This window comes from Terrapene carolina, unplaced genomic scaffold, assembly GCF_002925995.2.
Source record: "Terrapene carolina triunguis isolate 2854851 unplaced genomic scaffold, T_m_triunguis-2.0 Scaffold96, whole genome shotgun sequence".
Lineage (NCBI taxonomy): Eukaryota > Metazoa > Chordata > Testudines > Emydidae > Terrapene > Terrapene triunguis.
The window spans coordinates 54,412,982-54,433,682 of NW_020664447.1; the positions used below are offsets into that span (position 1 = coordinate 54,412,982).

General features: G+C 43.4%; 1 protein-coding gene across 1 annotated transcript in view; it reads left to right on the forward strand.

The window, feature by feature from the left end:
- AKAP6 (A-kinase anchoring protein 6) overlaps positions 1-20,701 on the forward strand; it is a 297,070-nt gene that overhangs the window by 61,375 nt on the left and 214,994 nt on the right. Inside the window, 1 exon segment of the mRNA XM_029911420.1 lies at positions 277-2,079. Within this exon segment, the coding sequence (XP_029767280.1) occupies positions 277-2,079 (1,803 nt within the window).

The window sequence follows — 20,701 nt, forward strand, 5'->3', positions numbered from 1 at the left end:
AAAAAAAAAAAAAAAAAAAAAAGCCGCGATCGCAATCTGCGGCAGCAATTCGGCGGGAGGTCCTTCACTCCGAGCCGGAGTAAGGGACCGTCCGCCGAATTGCCGCCGATAGCTGGACGTGCTGCCCCTCTCCGGAGTGGCCGCCCAAAGCACCTGCTTGACAAGCTGGTGCCTGGAGCCGGCCCTGTATATCGGGTGGCGTTTTATCGAGGTAGCAGTGTAGTACTAAAACTGAAATCCCTTTTTAAAAGGTCTTTATTTTTTATTTTGTTTCAGGACCGTCTTGACTCTTTAACTGAAGTGGATGACTCAGGACAGTTAACTATCAAGTGCTCTCAAAATTACTTGTCCCTGGATTGTGGTATTACTGCATTTGAACTGTCTGACTACAGCCCAAGTGAGGATTTGCTTGGTGCCCTGGGTGACATGACCTCCAGTCAAGCTAATGCAAAACCACTTGAATCTTGGAACTACAGTGAGATGGAAAAAGACTTTCCAGAGCTTATCAAAAGTGTAGGATTACTTGCAGTAGCAACTGATTCCATTGTTTCCAAGTGCAATGAAGCCATTAATGTGAAAGAAACCCATTTACCTCTTTCAACAGAAGATAAGGGAGAAAGCAAAGACAGCAACACATCACCTGAGCGTTCACTGTTTTCTCCTTCTGGGAAGTCATCTCTCTGTACAGCATCGTGCTCTGAAGATGGCATCTTATCAGATGACAGAAAACCAGTTTCCAGTTTAGAGAAACACGAATATAATCCATTGCACCATCTTGGTGCAAAAAGCAAACAGCATCCACACTGTGAAAACTCAACTCCCAAGAGGTCAATAAGAGACTGCTTTAACTACAATGAGGATTCTCCTACACAGCCTACATTGCCAAAAAGAGGTCTGTTTTTAAAAGAAGAGGTGCTTAAAGATGATATGGAAGTCAGTGATGTAAAAAAACCCACCTCTCTTAGTTTAAAGACTGAAATGAGTAGAAGTACACCCTCATTATTAGATCCACCAGACAGATCCAAGCTTTGCTTGGCTTTACAATCATCTTACAATAACAGTCCATCTGCTGTCAGTCAGTCATATGATTGCTTACATAAAATTGGTGATAGAAGCCTTGAGTACACAATAAACAATCACTTTAAGGAAAGTTCCATAAGTCTAGGTAAGTCTAATTGTTACATTTGGAAAGAAAAGCCAAGGCACAAAAAACCACATGATACTCCTGAGAAGGTGACATCATGCAGGACACCTGTGGGTATATCTAACACAGCTTCAGCAATGCAGGTGTATAAAAAAGGGAGCTCAGCTCTACAAAATGGAATTCCTTCCTGTAACTCTCAGTCCATGGGAGGTACAAAACCAGATTCTGCTTCCACATCATCTGATACCTGTAATCAGAGAGAACTGAATGGCCAGTCCCAAAGTAAAAATGAACAATCTAGTTCACCAACTCATAGCCAAGAAAGTGCATCTTCAACTGACTCAGGACCTGTTATCTCCTCCTCACCTGTTCTTCCAAGAAATAGGAGCAAGAAGAGTTACCTATCATCACCAAGTTATGATAATACAAATGGTAAAGTTGTTGAGGCCTGGTATGGTTCCGATGAATATTTAGCACTTCCATCACACCTCAAACAGACTGAAGTATTGGCTTTGAAGTTAGAAAATTTAACAAAACTGCTGCCACAGAAACCCAGAGGAGAAACCATTCAAAACATTGATGACTGGGAGCTGTCAGAAATGAACTCAGATTCTGAGATGTATCCAACATATCAGATTAAAAAGAAGCACAAACAATTGGGTAGGGTTTCACCAAGCTCCTCAAGTGACATAGTATCCTCTTTGGGTGACAGCATTGAATCTGGGCCTCTAAGTGACATTCTTTCAGATGAAGAGCTTTGTGTGCCTGCATCTTGCATTAAAAAATACAGAGAAGACAAGTCAGGAAAACCTGTAGTGACTGAGTCCTCTGAGAAAAATGAGATCTCTGCCTCAAATAAATCAGCTTTAATTCAACAATTGATGCAAGATATACAACACCAAGACAATTATGAAACTATATGGGAAAAAATTGAGGTAAGGCAGATGCTATCCTTAACTGTGTTCTCATGTGTCAGTTCTTCACAAGTGGTATGACCGTATATAAATGAAGGGGCTTTATTTTATTTAGACTGACTGACTGACTGACTCAAAATCAATTGAATACCCTCCCAAAATTGTTGAGTCAACTGGAAACGTTTCAGTTGATACAAAATATTTTAACTTTTTTGATTCGCCTAATTTTTTTTAAATTTCAGTTTGAATTGTTCAAGATTCCCCTTCTCTCCCCCACCCCCAATTTGGCCCCTGAACTGAAAAAATCCATTATTTGCTCAGCTCTAGTAATGAGTCATATTGTAAGTCATATCCATCTGGTCACCAATATTAGAAAACACTAATTACCTGAGGTGGTGCTTTCATGTTTGGCATAGAATCATCCTGTCGATACTGCTTTTAACACTTCTAAGATTCAGGTATATTTACATGCTGCTTTTGGATGTAGCGCAAAATAAACTAGACATTAGGAAAGCAAGTTGGATTGTAATTAATTGCATACACACACATTTCAGTTATGTTTGAATGAAGTAGCACTTAATGTACTTTGCCAATTTTTAATTCAGTGGCTCTGGTTCAAAGATAGTGTGGGGGCTGGAGGGGGAGTTCCTGATTTTTGCTATATCCCTTGTAGTAACATGTTCTGTTTTATCCTGTAGTGTACTATCTCCCCTGAAGTGATTTTCTTCCCACCTATGTTGTCCCTGCTCTGCTTAACGCAGAGATAACATTATGATTTCCGCTGCTCCAAACAAGTTTTCCCAAGTATCACCACCTTACTGTCCCCAAGCCAATTTTATAGTCACTCTCTAACGCTCAGATCTGAAGGAGATAGGATTTCCTTCCAGGCTGCTGGTGGTCTCAGAGTTCAGAGCAGCTGCATTCCCCTGCTGTGGTTCAGCAAGGGCATCCACTCTATGCTCCCACCTCCTCAGTCATTACCTCACCTTTCCGTGCTCTCTCTCTCTCTCCCCTCCCCTCCCGGGTTTTTCCCAGGCTGCACAGTTCCCTGTCTACATTGTGAATTCTCCAGCAAGCCAGACTGCCTAAGCATGCCTGTTTTGCTGAGAGGCTATAAATAGTGTAATTGTCAATAGGTATAAGTTACCACACATCTTTTTGTAAGCAGGCACACTTATTCTTAAAGTGAAAGCATTACAGAGAAAACATACTAAAAACAATAGAAGAACCTACTTGCATGCAAATAAGCCTAGCAGACATCACTCCAGTTCCAACAAGGACTCTGGCAGGTGATCAGTCCTTCAAGCCCCACCAAGCATTTCTTCCATGGTCACAAGTTCATAACAGCTGCTAGCTCAGAACAAGCACCTCCATCAATCTGTGAGTCCTTCCTTTATACAGCTAGGGGCTCTGGTCTGGTCCTCAGGTGATCAGCAGGCAAAAGTCCCCTCCTCGGGTCGAACGGTCAAAAGTCTGAGTTCTTGCAGAACCGGAGGTGTACATTGTTTCAAATAGTCCTTTGAAGCTCATAATGCTTCCCAACTTTTTTTACATTAGTCATGTTCCCCACCCCTCCCCCCGAGACATCCTACAATAATACATAAAAATCTGCATTTTTAATACAACAAATTCCTAAAATACTTAAACTTAATTCAATAAGATTTGTCCAGGATACTGCAGGAAATTGCCATGGAGGTAACTCATTTTAAGAAAGGAAACAAAGAAGAGAACCTGACAGCTGAGGAAGAAAAGGACCATACAGAAGAAAAAGATGAACCTTGGAAATAGATGGGTTGGATGGAATCTGCAAATAAGGACTTGTCCACAGTACTACTGAAATAATATAGTGATCACTGTGTTTAAACATGGTGATTGCTTCCAAGGTTCTGGTATGGTATCCTTGGACATTGGAGAGGGATAGAAGGATATTATTCAAGTCATGCTAACCAAATCATCCAATATATAATCTTCTGCTTGATTTTGTAGCATGCCTGTCAGGAAAAAAGACTGACCAAACTGTTTAGAGAATACGTGTTAGAAATGTTCTAGCACAGGCTCAATTGTGAAAAAGGGCCAGAGTAAGAGTGGGACTTTAGATAGAGAAAGGCCAGTTCCAAAGTGTATAATCTGCCCAGCCTAAGAAGAGAGATGTAATAAAGAATCATGTTTGTATTTCATCCCAGAAGATGTAAACTGATCCGTTTGGCTTGAAAAAAACATGTTTTGGAGATTCTGAATAAAAATGAATTTGAGATACACCTCTACCCTGATATAACATCACCTGATATAACACAAATTCGCATACAACGCGGTAAAGCAGCGCTCTGGGGGCCGGGACTGCGCGCTCCGGCAGATCAGCGCGTCAACATGTCTGGCTCCGACACGCTGCTCTGAGCGGCGTGTTAAGGGTGCCGGGCCAGGGCCGAGGGGTTCGATAAGGGGCAGAGGGTCTTGGGGGGCGGTCAGGGGACAGGGAGCAGGGGGGATCCACAGCCCGAGGAGGGGAGCTGCAGTCCAGGGGAACGTCACACGGGCTCCAGCCGGCACCGAGAAGTTCGGGAAGACTGATCCACGTAGGGAAGTTGTGGATCCAGGGCAGGGAGAGGTACCCGTCATTGATGGCACTGTGCAGGTGCCCCTGTCCCGGTGCTGGAGGGCTCAGCACACAGCGGGCCCGGCTGGCAGGCTGCGTCCTACTCACAGCAGAGCCGAGCAGGATCTCCGGGTCCATAGTGTGCCACACTACCTGCCCACAGTCAGGGGCTCCGTGTGCCCCGGCGGGCAGCTGGCCGCGATGTCCTCACTGGAGATGGGCTGCACGGGGCTCTGCGGAGGAGGAGAGACGGGCTGAGTGCGGGCACGCATGGCAGGAGCCGCCTGCCAATGGCTCACCCTCTCCTGGCACCATGTGGGCATGGGGCAGGGACTAGGCGCACGCAGGCACCTCGGGTGAGGCTGCCCGCCCTGCTCCCTCTTGCAGGCTTAGCCGCTGCGCCGGGCTGGGCGCGCTCTGTGAACAGGGCAGCGGCCGCCGGGCCAGTTCCCCCTGCCCGGCCCCCACGGGGCTCGCCCCAGCTGATGTGGTCGAGCAGGTGTGAGCACTTCCATGCACCAGCTCCCCTGGTCCTAGTACAAGTCCCGGTGCGGCGCGTGGCTCAGCGTGGGAGTCCTGGGGGTGATTAGGAATGGGGGGGTTGGATGGGTCGGGGGTTCTGAGGGGTCAGTCGGGGCGGGAAGTAGGTGAGGGTCAGATCGGGGCGGGGCTATTTGCTGACTATTAATAACGGAGACACTCAAGGCCAAAGCAAGTTCGATATAACGCGGTTTCACCTATAACACGGTAAGATTTTTTGGCTCCCGAGGACCGCGTTATATCAGGGTGGAAGTGTATGTTCTCAAATGTTCCACCAAACAGAGTATTTTAAAAGAATTCTAAGGTCTTGCCAAATCCTGCAGTTGCCTGAGTTTTTCCATCCATAACTAGTAATTCTGCCCTGCCTCTTCCCCCAACTCTGAAAAAATCATGCTTTATTTGCAATTATTCACTTTCAGATTTATTTGTATCCATATATTGAGCCAGATTTTTATCTCAGTTACACCAATTTGAACTGCTTTGGTGAGTTCCTCTATTCTGGTATCAATGAGATCAGAATCTGGCCCAGTATATTTAAATGACTGAGCAATATGAACAACAATTATTGTTCTTAATTGATCTATGTTGCATATGTATGGCTGAATAACAGGGAATAGAAGCCTCCTCCTTTTTGTGAGATTATGAACCATAATAAACAAAAACTACCTCAGACACCACAATATCTATCTCACTCACAATCAAGTTCTTTCTTACAGTTATCTCACCTCACAATTCACTAATCTAAACACAAAAGCAGATGTGCCCCATTTCATTTTTATGCTCATTAGTCTGCATTTTGTTGCACAGCAAACGTGATTTGATAAAACAAGCCAAAGAACAGGAAGCTCTTTTCAGTGTGCAGGTATAAATGTCTTACTGCCACATTTCAACAATAATTCAGTAATTCCTCTGTGAGTGGCATTTTTGTTCTGGAAAGTCAAATCTGAATGTAAAGCTTCATTAAGGACAGCCAAAGACTGGTGGAACCAGTTCTAGTGATGAAGCTTTCCAGCCTAATACTTTTTATTTATGGCTGTTGTAAAATAAAATTATAATGAAGTCGGTCCTTCTTTTTGAAGGAATCGCAGCCTAGAAATGAATAGAAGCAATATTTTAGCCAGTGTGACTAAAAGAAATTCAAGGATATATCATTATAATGGGAGATATTTTGAACTGGTATGAACCTAGCACTGGATTTTGAAGTACAAGGAATTTGTTGAACCTATGTTAAATAATTTATTTGAAGCCACCTTCTCTGTCCCAGTCATGCCAAGGCTGTTCAGCCCTTCTAGAAATCTGGAAACATGTTTCTTCATACTTCCAAATTATTCAGATAAATTTCGCCCAGATACTGACATGGTGTAAACATTTCTTTCCACCCCCACACAACATCTGCTTGATTTGAACTGGCCAAATTACTAGTTAATTGAGCAGCAGAAATATTTTTTAGTTTATTAATAATGAATATTATTAAAAATTTGAAGTACATAGGGAAAACTCTCCTCACATCATAATTTGCTACATGTACATTCTTTATTTTCCTCACCCATATCTCTAGCATCCAAGATAAGGTCAGTTGTTGTACCAAGGTTTGCTGTTAGCCGTGTCCTCTGTGGCATGCTGAACCAAAATTCTGTGGTTGGACCCTTTGATGTCTGCAGCATGGGACCCCTGGATTCTGTGGTGCATTGGAATTTCTGCATCAGTTCCAAGTACATTCAGAAATAACTTTTTGAAATCAAATATGAAAATTAATTGTACAAAATGCTCTATATTCCTTTTATTGTGGCGGTACAAAACTTTTTATTAGTTTTTTTTCCAACAACCTCTACTCAGCAGTAATCAGAATTCTGAGTATTCTGATATTGTCATTCATACTAAATGAGAATACTGTGAAATGGTCACTAATTTTCTCTGATTTTGGGGGGGGGGGCACTGTTGCAAGGGTTGCACATGCAGGTCTCTCCAGTTGAAAGAAAATACACCTGTTTTTCAGGTGTGTGTGTGTGTGTGTGTGTGTGTGCGCGCGCGCCAGTGTCTGGAGCAAAATGCTGAATCTTTCCTGTTGGAGAGATTTGCTTGCAAAGAGGTTCACTTGTTTCAGGTACCATTTCTGGATTATGCAACTGTCCAGGTTTCCCTGGATGTAAGAAGCTTGTATATGTAGACCCCATCTCTCCAGTTGATACAAAATTTTGTGAACTCTACTTGAGCTGCAACTGTTCTGTGGTTTACCTGCTGCATCTTTTCAGCAAACCTCCATTGATTGCCTGGGTGCTTTGCCATATGTTAAGGAGAGAAGAATGCTGCTTTGACTGCCCCCATGCTGAGTAATGAACACTCCTGAGACTCTGCATAGAGAGCAGGAGACATGCTCCATTGATTCTGCCAGGGCTAGGCAGGGGAACGCCTCTCACAGGATAGTTCCCCTCGCCACCTCACACAACCACAGATCCTAGATTAAGCCTGAGACCTTCCAGTGGGGCAGAGAGTAAAGACCCCATCCAAATAAGTGGGAGGGGGACATGACATCAATTTTGCTGCGAAGGGGCTGTGGGGGAAGAACCACATGATCAGTTTTGTGGAAGAGTGGGTACTAGGGAAAGGGGAACACAGTGTGAACCTTACTAGAGGTGATTAGTCCGTTGGGGTAAGGTTGGGCGGATGAAGCTGTATGGAAGGATCACTTATTGAGTGGGTCATCACAGAGGATGATTGAGTTGTGGGGTGGCAGAGTATGGATTGATGGGCTTGGTGGAGCAGAATGTCTTTTGGAGGCCAGAGAAGTAATTGGGGAGGCTGAGGGGAAAACGAAAGGTAGGGGTAGGGATTTGAATGGGAGTTTGTGAGGGGAGGAGTGAAAAGAATTAGTTGATTGGAAGGTATGGGAGGGAGCAGACAATTGATTAATTAGGGAAAGGATACGTATAGGTAGGACTGGGGCCAGAGGATGAATTGGGGTTGCTGATGGGCCGGCATGGGCTGAGGGAAGCACAGAATACATTGAGGACTTGAGTGGGGACTGATACTAGATTAGTCTGGGGAAGCAGATTACTTAATAGAGGGTCCAGGATGATCCAGGAATTGTTCAGAGAGGTTTGTGGGCATCAGGGAAAGAGATGGATGGACTAATAGGGCTGAAATAAGTGGCAAACTGGTTGGGGATATAAGATTGATGGGTCTTGGTACTGGATGACAGATAAGGAACAAAAACGGGTGGACTAATTGAGCTGAGGGAGAATGAGAAGGAAATGGAGAGAGAGCAAGAGAGAGGTGAGCACCCCTGTAATGGCTGAGGGCAAGAAAGAGAGAGAATAAAGAAACCTTGGAAATGAAAAGACGATGGGAAGGGGGTAGGAACAGGCAGACAGAACAAGTCTGTGATCTGAGTAGTTTCTACAGTGTATTGAAAAAGTATCTTCACTTCTTGTAACAGGACACAAATGTGTGATGTAGTCATTTTGACGTTGATATTCTGCTTTGAAAGCCATCCCTAATTCTGAACACGGGGGGAACCATTGTGTAAGCACTGGGATGGGCTAGCTGCCCAAATATAATCCCATCTAAAACTTTAGGTATGTACTTGGGCAGCTAGTCTGTCCTGCTACTTGCGCTGCTGTGGCTATATTTCTATTTTTAACATGCTAGCTCAATCAAAGCTAGCATAGGTATCTATACCCAAGATGGAGATTACACCTCCAGTTCCAGTGTAGACATACACAGTGTGACCTGTCCACTGTCCATTTGCGGTCTGTCCAGATCAAGATGTTTGACTCCATCTTAAGTTGGCTCCATGATGGCAGCATCTTTTTCTATTGTCCTGCAATAGGTAATTTTTTATCTTCCACACCTTCTCTTCCCTCCAGGTAGGATCCAATTTGAGACATACCTTGTGCTTCTATCTCAAGGTAGTCTGATGGCATGGCCAAACCACCATGGCCATTTGTGTGATTATTAAGTCTGCAGTCTACTGATCCATGCAGCAAAACACTTCCACACTGGTTACATAATCTCTCCAATGAATTTACAAGATTCTTCTGAAAGCACACTGTTGGAATGCATTCATCTTTCTGTTGTGTACCTTCACCATCTGCCATGTTTTCCAGGTGTACAATAGGGCTGGAAGGACAATTGCATTGTACTATCTCATTTTTTATTATTGGGACAATCAAATTAAAACCAAAGAAAGTAACACCACACAAGGCGGAGAGTATGTGTGATACTAGAAAGGTTAGTTGCAGGGGTAGGCAACCTATGGCACGCGTGCCGAAGGCGGCACGCAAGCTGATTTTCAGTGGCACTCTCACTGCCCGGGTCCTGGCCACCAAGCTGGGGGGCTCTGCATTTTAATTTAATTTTAAATGACCCTTCTTAAACATTTTAAAAACCTTATTTACTTTACATACAACAATAGTTTAGTTATATATTATAGACTTATAGAAAGAGACCTTCTAAAAATGTTAAAATGTATTACTGGCACACGAAACCTTAAATTAGAGTGAATAAATGAAGACTCGGCACACCACTTCTGAAAGGTTGCCGACCTCTGGGTTAGTAGATATAGCAGGGAAGGCACATTTCAAGCTGCAACTTAGCAATAGATGTGAAAAGTTAGATACTGACAATGGCAGTTTTTCAAAGAAGTATGTGTGGATTACAATGGGAATGAGAAAAACTAAGAAAAAAGAATGACTCCAACCAAATACATGAGGCTTGTTGAAGAGAGGAAAGAATTAAGAAGAGAATTCAACAAGAATGAGACAGCAGTAAAAGAGCTATTTTGCAACAAGAATATGTGGACAAAGAAGAGGAAATTAAAATTTCAGTCAGAAGAGATAAGAGAATGAATGGAAAATAAAGCAAGAGAACCTGATGAGGTGTATAAGAAAGGGGATTCTAAAAAGCTTTTTCTAGTGTCTAAACAGCTGACATCACAATTCTTGAACTGTTGTGGTATTGTGAAGGCTGCAGATGGCATGATTTTAATCACAGAGGAAGGACTGAGAGCCCGTTGAATGGAACACTTCCAGGCTATGCTTAATGAGTCCGAACACTAATGCAAAATTGAGAGGTGTGAAGAAATAGCCAACATACCTATATCACTAGAAGTAATAGCCTTTGAGAAAGTAATTCAGGCTATAAACTGAGTGAAGAGAGGTGAAGCACCAGACTATGAGATAGATGCTGAAATTTTAAAAGCTGGGGAGGAAGTGATGGTGAACTACATGTGCACGTTGTTCAGAATGGTTTGGGGAAAGGAGAACTGTCATAAAGATTAGAGAAGAGCTGTCATCTGTAAAATCCCTAAAAAGAGAGGCGGACCACCTTATCTGTGATAACTGGAGAAGGGTGACACTCCTATCTATACCTGGAAAAGTGTTTTGTATTGTCATTTTGAATAGGATGAAGTACTCAGGGAAGAACAGCCTGGATTTCAATCCAGTGGGTCATATTCATACCAGATTTTCACCTTGAAAAGACTTACTGAGAGAGGCTTAGAATAGATGGGTTTTAACTGCCTTAATTTTACAAAAGTGTTTGATAGTGTCTACAGAGGAGCCTTCTAGAATATCTTGAGACACTACAGAATTCCAGCAAAGATTGTTAATTTGATCTAAGTTTTTGTATGATGACTTTGTATGCCATGTTGGGACAGAGAGCATAGACACTGAATGTTTTAAGATCTTTACTGGTGTAAGGCAAGATTGCATATTATCCCCTCTTCTCTTCGGTATTATCGTAGATTTTCATGACAAGAAAGGTGACGGCTGCTGCTAAGGTCACTTGTATTGTTTTGGACAAGAGATAAATTGTGATTGTTAGATATTGCAGACAATATAGTCATACTGGATACCAGCTTGGATGGAATGAAAAGACTGTCTATGAGCATGAAAGCAGAAATGGCCAAAGTGGGACTTGGTATCCGTACGCAGAAGACCAAAATCATGGAGTTATAAGAAAGTGCTGTCTACACTGGCAGATGAGTGATTGATGAAGAAAAGTACGAAAGAGTTCATAACTTCGTCTATCGTGAAAGTACAATATCTGCTAATGGCCGGTTCACTAAGGAAGTGAAGACAAGAATCAGCAAAGCTAGTCGGTCACTTTTTCCTGTTTGTCAAACATGTGGAAGAGTAAGAAGATGCACTTACCTCCAATATGCAGGCTACTGAATGGTTATGATTTATGCAGCAAGCTGTTAGGAATCACGGGACATTCCAGAAAGATACAGTGCTGTGACAATCATCAGACTCTCTTAAAAATATGTATTAAAAATACATTGCTACTAACTTCGGACTAAATTAAACACCAGTCTGTTCAACCTTAGTAACATAATACTGCCTAAATAGGTCTACAAGTTGCAGAGGAGTCTGAGAAGAGCAATACAAATGTTCAAGGGTCTAGAAGGGTTTGTGAGGAAAGGATTAAAGGTGTGTGGTTAGAAGCTGTTGGCCAGTATGTTCCAACATAATCTAAAAGTCTAATATAGACAAGACGGGATATACTCCAGTAATGTGCACTAAACTGGTCAAGTTGAAGCCTACAGAGGAGCCTAGGCTTTAACTCAACCAGTTTATACACTGCTTTGGTTACACTAGTCTTGTAGAATGTGTGAGTTAGAACTTGTTTATCATCTTCTAACAATACACCTTTAAATTCTAGTCTAGACAAAGATTTAAACAGATGCAAAATAGAGTTTTGGGAAACTTCAGTTGTGTTTTGCCAGGTGTAAATTGGTAGAGTCATCATCCAAGTCCAAACACAAGCTATTCACTTGCTGTGGTCAAAATGTCACCTCTTCTAATCTCTAGTTTCATTAACAAAAAGCTAGCTAATTCCAAAATAAAAATACATGAACTGCAGCCTAAGCCTTCTCACTATTCAGCTCCTGTGATTCCTTCTCTCAGGACCTGTCTCTCCCAGAGCCTTTCTCCTTCAGCCAGCAATAGAGTCTAATAAGCCTCAATTGCTGCTTTGAATCAGTACTAATTAATATGCAGATCCTGCCAGGCAGAAGATGAATTGGGGAGGTAAGGGTGGAAGCAGCAGTATTCTCCAAACTCTCCCCTCCCCAAGACTTGAGATGAATAAATCTTCAAAATATTTTCAGCCCTCTTCTGTTTTGTACACAGTGACTTTAGCTGATCTTCATCCCTTATTTTTTAGGAGACTTGATCAGCAGTGAAACATTAACAGGGCCGACCTTTAAATTGTCAACATTAGACACCATTCCGGTAATGGTGAATCAGGACAGTTCCCAGCAGTATTGTTTCAGGCTCTCTGTAGACTGAGGCAGATACTGGAAATTTAACTTTCCAACTAAAGGTCTAGAAACTTAATTTTTAGCTGCTTTCTTTTTTATTTAAGATTTTGGAACACAAGGTGCCGTCTTAAGCCAATCCTATCTGTTGGGCTCCAATATGTACTAACGTGAGAATCTTGCCTTTCTACTGCAAAGGTATTAATGTGAACATTACATCTGATTTTGATTCATTTGTGTTCACACCTCCTGAGTCTTGCATCATGTTTCAGGTTCAAACAACCCACCCAGACTGGGGACGATAGGGTAGTAAAGAATGAGTAGAAGAGATGGTGGTGATTGAACAATGGTTTCTGCAACTGTTTAAAGAGAGTTACCTATCACCAGTCTGCCAGTTTCTGGTTTTAAACACACAGAAAACTTACCTGAAAAACAAGTTCATGGGTCAGATCATTTAAATTCCTCTTATGAGATGACACACTTAACCTTTACTAACCAATTAGCCCTATTTCAGTAGGAAATGCTGAATTAAGAGTTCTAATTTCTTTTGTGACTCATGGTCATCATATAATTCATGTCAAGGATGTAGTAGAAGGTCAATATATTCACTAATTACCCAGAAGCAAACATGTTCCATTCTAATTCAGTGCAAAAGCTTTTTTCCCTCCTAGCCCTTTCTGCTGCATTTCAAAATCTTTTAAGAAATGGTAATGTAGCACCCTCGTGAGGCCAGATCTCACTACTGCAGCTGCTTGACAGATTTTTAGTATACTTTCTTGTTTAAATGAACAAAACACATGAAAATGTACAGAACTGTTAAAAATGTAATAGCAAAAGATAAATTGTAAACCAGAATCCTGTACTCTCTAATGAAAAGAATATTTTTTTCTTTAATGAAGCCTCTACTGGTAATACATGTTCTGTGCAATTTATTTTATTGCAACAAAATTAATGTTGAAATTTATGTTCTGAATTAAGAAGCAATAGCATAAATATGCGACTGTTCTTAGGTTTACAAAACAGAACTTGCACTTCTATAGATTTTGTGAAATCTATTGTAAAAGCAAACTCAATCCACTGCAAACAGTTTGTAGTGATAGCATCTGGCTACAAATATTATTTTATTTGTTGGTAATATTTAAGAACCTACAGTCATATTCTTTTCAAAATCAGGGCTTAATCCTACCTGTGGCTGCCAAAAAAAAATTTCTAGTGCTTTCTTGCTTTAAAGTTTCACTTTAAAGTTATTGACAAAGCTATTTAAAAAAGTAAAGTATAAATGACATTTGTTAAAATAAATTCCTAAGAGCTGCTCTCATACCAACTAGGTGAGGGTGTGTATTTTGTCTGTAGATCACTCTCCAAACGTCATGAGGCATTTGTCAGCTTCAGCTCTTAGACTGTGGCCAAGCATAGAGAGAAGGTACAAAGCCCTTTGTACAATTTACTGGGGAGGGGTGAGTGAAGTGTGTTTTGGACACCCAGGTAAGGAGAGGGGCAGAGCTGTCAACCAATCACCACATGGCGGTGAGTCAGATCTGATGCATGGGGTGCCAGCTGGATAGACATAGGAGGCCCAAATCATCAGTGCGGGTTGTCTGGGAACATCTTGTGGAGAACCCTGTGAGGAAAGATTTCAATTCCCACATCCAGAAGAAATCCGGGTGAGGTCTTGGACATTGAGTCTGAGTGGACAATGTTCAGGGCTTCAATTGTTGAGGCGGCACAAAAAGCTGTGGCCTGAAGGCGGTTGATGCCTGTCATGGTGGCAACCCTAAGACCCACTTGTGGACACCAGTGGTGAGGGAAGCTGTCAAGGCGAAGAAGGAGGCCTTCCGAGAAATGCTTGCAAACTGGACTCCTGATATGGCTGAGAGGTACTGGCTGGCAAAGAGGGCTGCAGCTGTGGCAGTCGTTGAAGAGAGAGCCCGGGCTTGGGAGGAGTTTGGAAAGACCATGGAGAATGACTACCGGATCGCCTCAAAGGTGTTCTGGCAGACCATTCATCGCCTTAGGAGGGGTTGGTGGGACGTTGCCCAGGCTGTTCTCAGCAAGGGTGGTGAAACACTGAGTCAGCTGAGAAGATTAAGAGATGGAAGGAGCACTTTGAGGAACTCCACAACCCGGTGGACATGCCCTACTTTAAGGAGCCAGTGCCGGAAACCCCCAGTGAGATCAGATCTATTTCTGATGCTGAGGTCACTACAGCGGTAAAGTGCCTTCATAGTGGTAACCAAGGTAGGGGGGTGGATGAGATTCGCCCGGAGATGTTGAAAGCATTGGACAATGTTGGGGTGTTGTGGTTAACGCGCCTCTTCAATGTTGCGTGAAAGACGGGTGCAGTATATCTGGACTAGCAAACCGTGATGGTGGTTCCAATCTTTAAGAAAAGAGACCAAAGGGTGTGTTCCAACTACAGAGGGATCACTTTCCTTAGCCTCCCTGGCAAAGTCTGTGCCAGAGTGTTGAAGAGGAGGCTATACCCGTTGTTTGAACCTTGGATTCAGGAGGAACAATGTGGATTCCATCCTGGCCGTGGAAAAACGGACCAGCTCTGTTGCAGATATTTGAGGGATTGTGGGAGTTTGCTAATCTGATCTACCTTTGTTTTGTAGACCTGGAGAAGGCATATAACCGCGTTCCCTGAGATCTCTTGTGGGAAGTGTTGCAGGAGCATGAGGTGCCAGTGCCGCTTTTGTGTGCTAGCGGTCCCTCTAGTCTCAGAGTGAGAGTTCTGTTCATATTCTTGATATTAAGTCAAGCTCATTTAAGATGGGCGTTAGACTCCACCAACCTCAACAGGAACTTGTAGGTGGTATCTCTGCTGTTTGCAGATGGTGTCCTTCTTGCTTCTTCAGACTGTGATCTCTGAGGCACACTCGAACATTTCGCTGCTGAGAGTGAAGCAGCTGGGATGAAAATCAGCATCTCCAAATCAGAGGTCATGGCCCTTCCCAAGAAGAAAATAGCCTGCTGTCTCTAGGTGAAGGGGGAGCAGCTGCCCTCAGTGGAAGAGTTCAAGTATCTAGGGGTCTTGTTCATGAGGAATAGTAAGCGGGAACGTGAGATTGACTGGCGGATTGGTATGGCGGTGGCAATGATGCAGGCATTGTACCGATCTGTGGCGGTGAAGCAGGAGCTGAGTTCTCAGATGAAGCTCTTGGTTTACAGGTCAGTCTACATCCCATGCTTACCTATGGTCATGAACTTTGGGTAATGACCAAAAGGATGAAATCATGGGTACAAGCAGTGGAAATGAGGTTTCTCCGCAGGATGGCTGGGCTTACTCTCAGAGACTGGGTGAGGGGCTCGGCTATTCGGGAGAACCTTGGAATAGAGCCGCTGGATTGAGAGGAGCCAGCTGAGGTGGTTCAGGCACCTGATAAGGATTCACCGTGGGAGCCTTTCTTTGGAACTCTACTCTCCTCCCACTCAGAGGAGGCCCTGAGGTCAACCCAGGACACGCTGGAGGGATTATGTCTCCCGGCTAGCCTGGGAATGCTGGAGAATCCCCAGGAGGAGCTGGAACCTGTTGTGGAAGAAAAGGGAGATCCAGTCCTCTCTACTCTCCATACTGCCACCATGACCCTTGTTGACAACAGGGGGCACTACTACCCCTGAAATGGATCTTTACTGGCTCCCGGTGAGCAGATTACTGTCATATCAGTGAAAAAGTTCTACAGTAATTACCTGCAATACACAGCAGTTTATTGAGAAGGAACTACATAAGCGGTAAAGGGTTATATTAAGCCCATAACTCTTATGTTAGACATTAAGAACTATACATTAAGAGCTATACAATCCTCTTAATGAGTCTCTCTTTCACAAACATACACAAACAGGCCCTGTGCTAGCCTCACACAGTTCCTGCTTGGCAAACAGAGAAGGTGGTTACCAATTTTATAGATGGCTTCTTCCCCCCAGTCTGTTTTTCTCAGCCCTCTGGTCTGTCTCAGATTCCCTCAAGGCAAGGCCTTGGTTGCCTTGAGACCCCTCTGGTTCACAGTCCTACTCAAGCCCGTGGACCAAATTTATGGCTACTCTGTCTAGCAGTGTTGCTTCTTCAAGCGTCAATTAAGGAATCCCAACCAACGGCAATTTACTTTGCTTGATTCTTATACTGTTTTTCCTCGAAGGAGTCACATGTCTTAAAAGCATGCCCAGTGGGCGTGTGGTTACTAATTTTACCTAATTAGTGTTTTAGAAGGGGCTAGGGGGGGTGGTACTGAAGAAAGATCACCCCACGTTTACTCACTCATCAATCATTCACTCTGGATCTCTGCATGGTGTTCTTGCTTTAAAGTCACTATAACCATGTTGATCTGTGCTCCATGCTGGAACTTTATAAATGTGATATTTACTTTTGCATGGGCCCATATTTGCCAACCAATAGGTTCAATATCGATCGTACATGCAGACTTTGCCAGTTCTGTATCAAATTTGCTTCTGCAGTTCTGCTCCCAGGATCCTTTGCAGCCATTCAGCCATGTTTAAATCATGTCAAGTTATGCTCACACCATTCATTCAGTATGGCCACACCAATTTGGCACCATCCCAACAAGCCTCATCTGGAAAAGTGGCATAAAGGAGCCTATATAAGAAAAAGCCCCAAATATCGGGACTGTCCCTATGAAATCGGGACATCTGGTCACCCTATTGACCTGGAATGATGGTAACAAAACACTATTTGTTTTCTGGACATGGAACAAAACCAAATATACAAGTACAGTACATATAATATGGAAAATTGGCAAGTGATGATTAGCTAGTCTTTGGGTACACTTAGGCTAATAACCAATACATAAATTACCCATGAAAGAGTCTGAAAAAGGTAAGTTGCCAACACAACATTTAAAATAATTATTAGAAGGGAAAGATTAATATCTCCAAGTATCCTTGTATTAGCATAAATAGTTTCAACATCAATCAGTATTTATATTGGCAACATTTTAAGAAAAAAGTATCCAGTTGCTTTATTAAAAATTTAAAAATACAGATTAGAGATGGGCCTGAGCCACACCCTTTGATCAGGATCCATACTGTATAAATAGCTGATGGGTAGAGAGGGGCATTGTTCAAATCTGTGGATTTGGGTTTTGTGCAGGGTTTAGGGACCACTGAATCCATTTAAGAGATCTCTGAATAAAAGCAGTTTTCATGTGTGTGAACTATTGGTGCTGAAAGACCTGCTATATTTTCTACTAAGGTTCAGTATTCTGTAAAATTGCCCATAGAAGACAAAAGAAGAGTTTAGGAATGTGTAATAAGTGGGTATGTGTTACAACTTAGTGGTGTGATTCTGCAAACACTTACTACCATGGGTAGCCCCATTAGCTTCCCATCTGTAGTCCTATTTACATGGTGGCAAATGTTAGCAAGATTGGGTCCCAGGACTGACAGTTGAGTCAGACAAGATTGTGTGACCTAAAAAAGATTTGCATTACTTCTCTCTTAGCTGGTCAGTACAGTCTGGCTAGTTTTTGGCAGAGACAGGGACATGAGAGTATAAAACTTAGAAAAGACTTAGCTCTGGGTATTTGATGCTCTGACACATTTGCAGCAAAAAGGTGTTGCACAACAGGAATTTAAGTGTATCCCATACTAGTACAGAATTTTGGGCACACTTGATTATTCCCTGGCAGCTGCTTAGACCTGTCAGATACACTGGTAGGAAAAATAGCATGAAAGGAAAATGACACAACAGTACAAAAAAAATGTTCAAGATAACCAGAGGCCCCAGGAGACATACCCAACTATAATCTGTTTTGGAATGAAAACATTTTCAGATAAATATGAGAAACAAAAATGATAAAATGTGGTGAGAGGATGAAGTTCAAATGGGTTAGAGTTCAGGTTTCATTTGGATTAAGCATCCAAAAGTTTAGATCCTTATCTGTACTGTCCAGCCATTTGAGTCTGCAAAACTGACCTCTTTTCTTCTTCCTGAATATCTGAGAAACTGAGATTTCCTTAATTGTGGCATTCACAATGGCATATGAGGCATCATTCACTGTGTCTGGTTCTTACCACTGTCCTCCAGTCCCACCTTACCTTTCTTTACATTCTGAGTTGGATCCTAGTTTTTATCAAGCTAAAAAAAAGAACTGAGACCCACCGTGTCCTTTTCCCCAGACGTCGGCCTTCTCCTCCTTTTACTGATTCCTCCCCCTTGCCATGCCTCTTTTCCCTTATCATTTCCTGCTCTTACTTCCTGCCCCTGGTTCCTCCTATTACTTATTTCTCATGTCCTGTAAATCCTTATGTGATCTCCTGCTACTAAGTCGGCTCAGGTCCACCCATCCAGTATCTTCTTTTCATGGCCATCTTCCCACTATGCCTCATAAACAATAAAGAACACAAACCAGAAATGCTGAATGAACAGGTCAGTGGTGTGGAAATAACATGAGTGGAGCTCCCACCCTGCTGCAAGTGATCCAGCATTTTGATCTAATGTGAAACTTAAACAGAAGTCAGACATTTAAAAATGCTTTGAAATCCTTGAAGGAAAGGTGTTATATAGGTGCAAAGCATAACCTAACTAAATGATCACACAATTACAGGTAGAAAAGCAAATTTAAGATCAGGAGCTGATAGATCAAGAACAAATAGTAATCTTCTCCTCATCTGAAATGAGAAAATATGAGAAAAATGGTGCCCCAAAGTAACATATCCCTTTTTTAAAACTAGGAAGCTATTTGACCTCTGGACTGTTTCTCCAGTCTCTATGGGACTAATTTTCCAAGGTGTTAAGCACCCACAGTTCCCTCTAGCAGTGGCGCTGGAACAGTTTTGGGAGTGGGGGTGCTGAGCTGCACCCCTCTTACCCCTGTCCGCACCTCTCACTGCCCCCTAGAGCTGGGGTCGGGAGCAGGGCCGTGGCTCTGGGAGGGGGGCGGACACGGACAGGGGTAAGGCGGCGGAGGCTGGGGCCACAGCTAGGCCCTGGGCATGGGGCTGGCGGCCGGGTGGGATCCTGGGGCCGACAGTGGAGCCCCCAGAGCCGCAGCAACCGGATGGGATCCCAGGCCGGCGGCTGGGACCCCACATGTGGGTCCAGCAGCCAGGACCCTGGGGCTGGCAGTGGAGCCCCCAGGCACGGGGCCAATGGCCAGGCGGGCCCCTGGGGCCAGCAGCAGAGCCCCTGGGCTCCAGCAGGGCCGGCAGCAGGGGCTCGCGGCCGGTGGCCGGGACACCGGGCAGAAAACCTGGGAGTGCTTCTGCACCCCCCGCTCTCCTACTTCCCATGCCTATGCCCTCTAGCATCTGGCAGAGGCTTAATAGGGGTGAAGTGATTGTGGCATCCAAAAATTTGTCTCTTGGGAGCCAGAGACTGATTGGACTATTCTCTCATTCCACCCATGCTCTTGTCCCGCTGCCACAAGTCTCCCTATTTAGACCTTTATTTTACAAGGTGGTTGTGCTCCAGTACAAGTGTAAGTAGAGCCCTCACGTGGGTTTGGATAAATGTCAGCACTAGCATAGACTTCCATACTGAGCGGAAGCAAATCCCAAGCCTCTTAGGCACCTGCTCCTTTATTCTCAAGAGCTCAGGGGAAGGAAGGAGTGGGGTGTGTGGAGAATAAGCATACCCAAGGAGACAAGTTGAACAAGGTTCTCAGTATACAGCTATATTCTCCTCTCCTCAAACTTATTTCTGCTAGGAGGCAAGAGTAACTTGGCAGCAGTGCAGTCCTTAATACAGGGTCAGGTTCTGCTGTGCTGTCTATCCTACTCATCATATTTACCTGTGTTTATACAAGTAACATTTTACATAAGTTTTTCTAATGTTTAATTAAATAGGAATTATCTTGGTTTAAGTACGTCTATGGAAGTTACCACTATGCTATATCCTGTATTGCCTACGACAGAGGTGAGACACAACAGCAATGCCAGTAATTGACAGTGGACTGTCAATGGTAGGGGGTGTTTCCTGAAGCAAAATTAAGTGTGCTTTGTGCTCTATAGCCAAATGAAGGAGGATGCCCCTCTTGGCTGCTGAGATTCCCTAGATATGGAGGAGCAGCACTTTGAGAGCTGACTCCAGCACTAGGGTTTGTGACCCTGGCCTGAAGAGGACCCCAGGGGGGACAACTCCTTCAGGCTGTGTTTGTTTTTGTCTTTCACTTTTTATGACGAGGACTTGAGCTCCGATTTTTGCACTTTGTCTACTTTAGCTTTTTCATACAGATGGTGGGTGCCATGTGATGGCAGTAGACTTGTCCCCTTATATGACCTCCCTGAAAGACAGG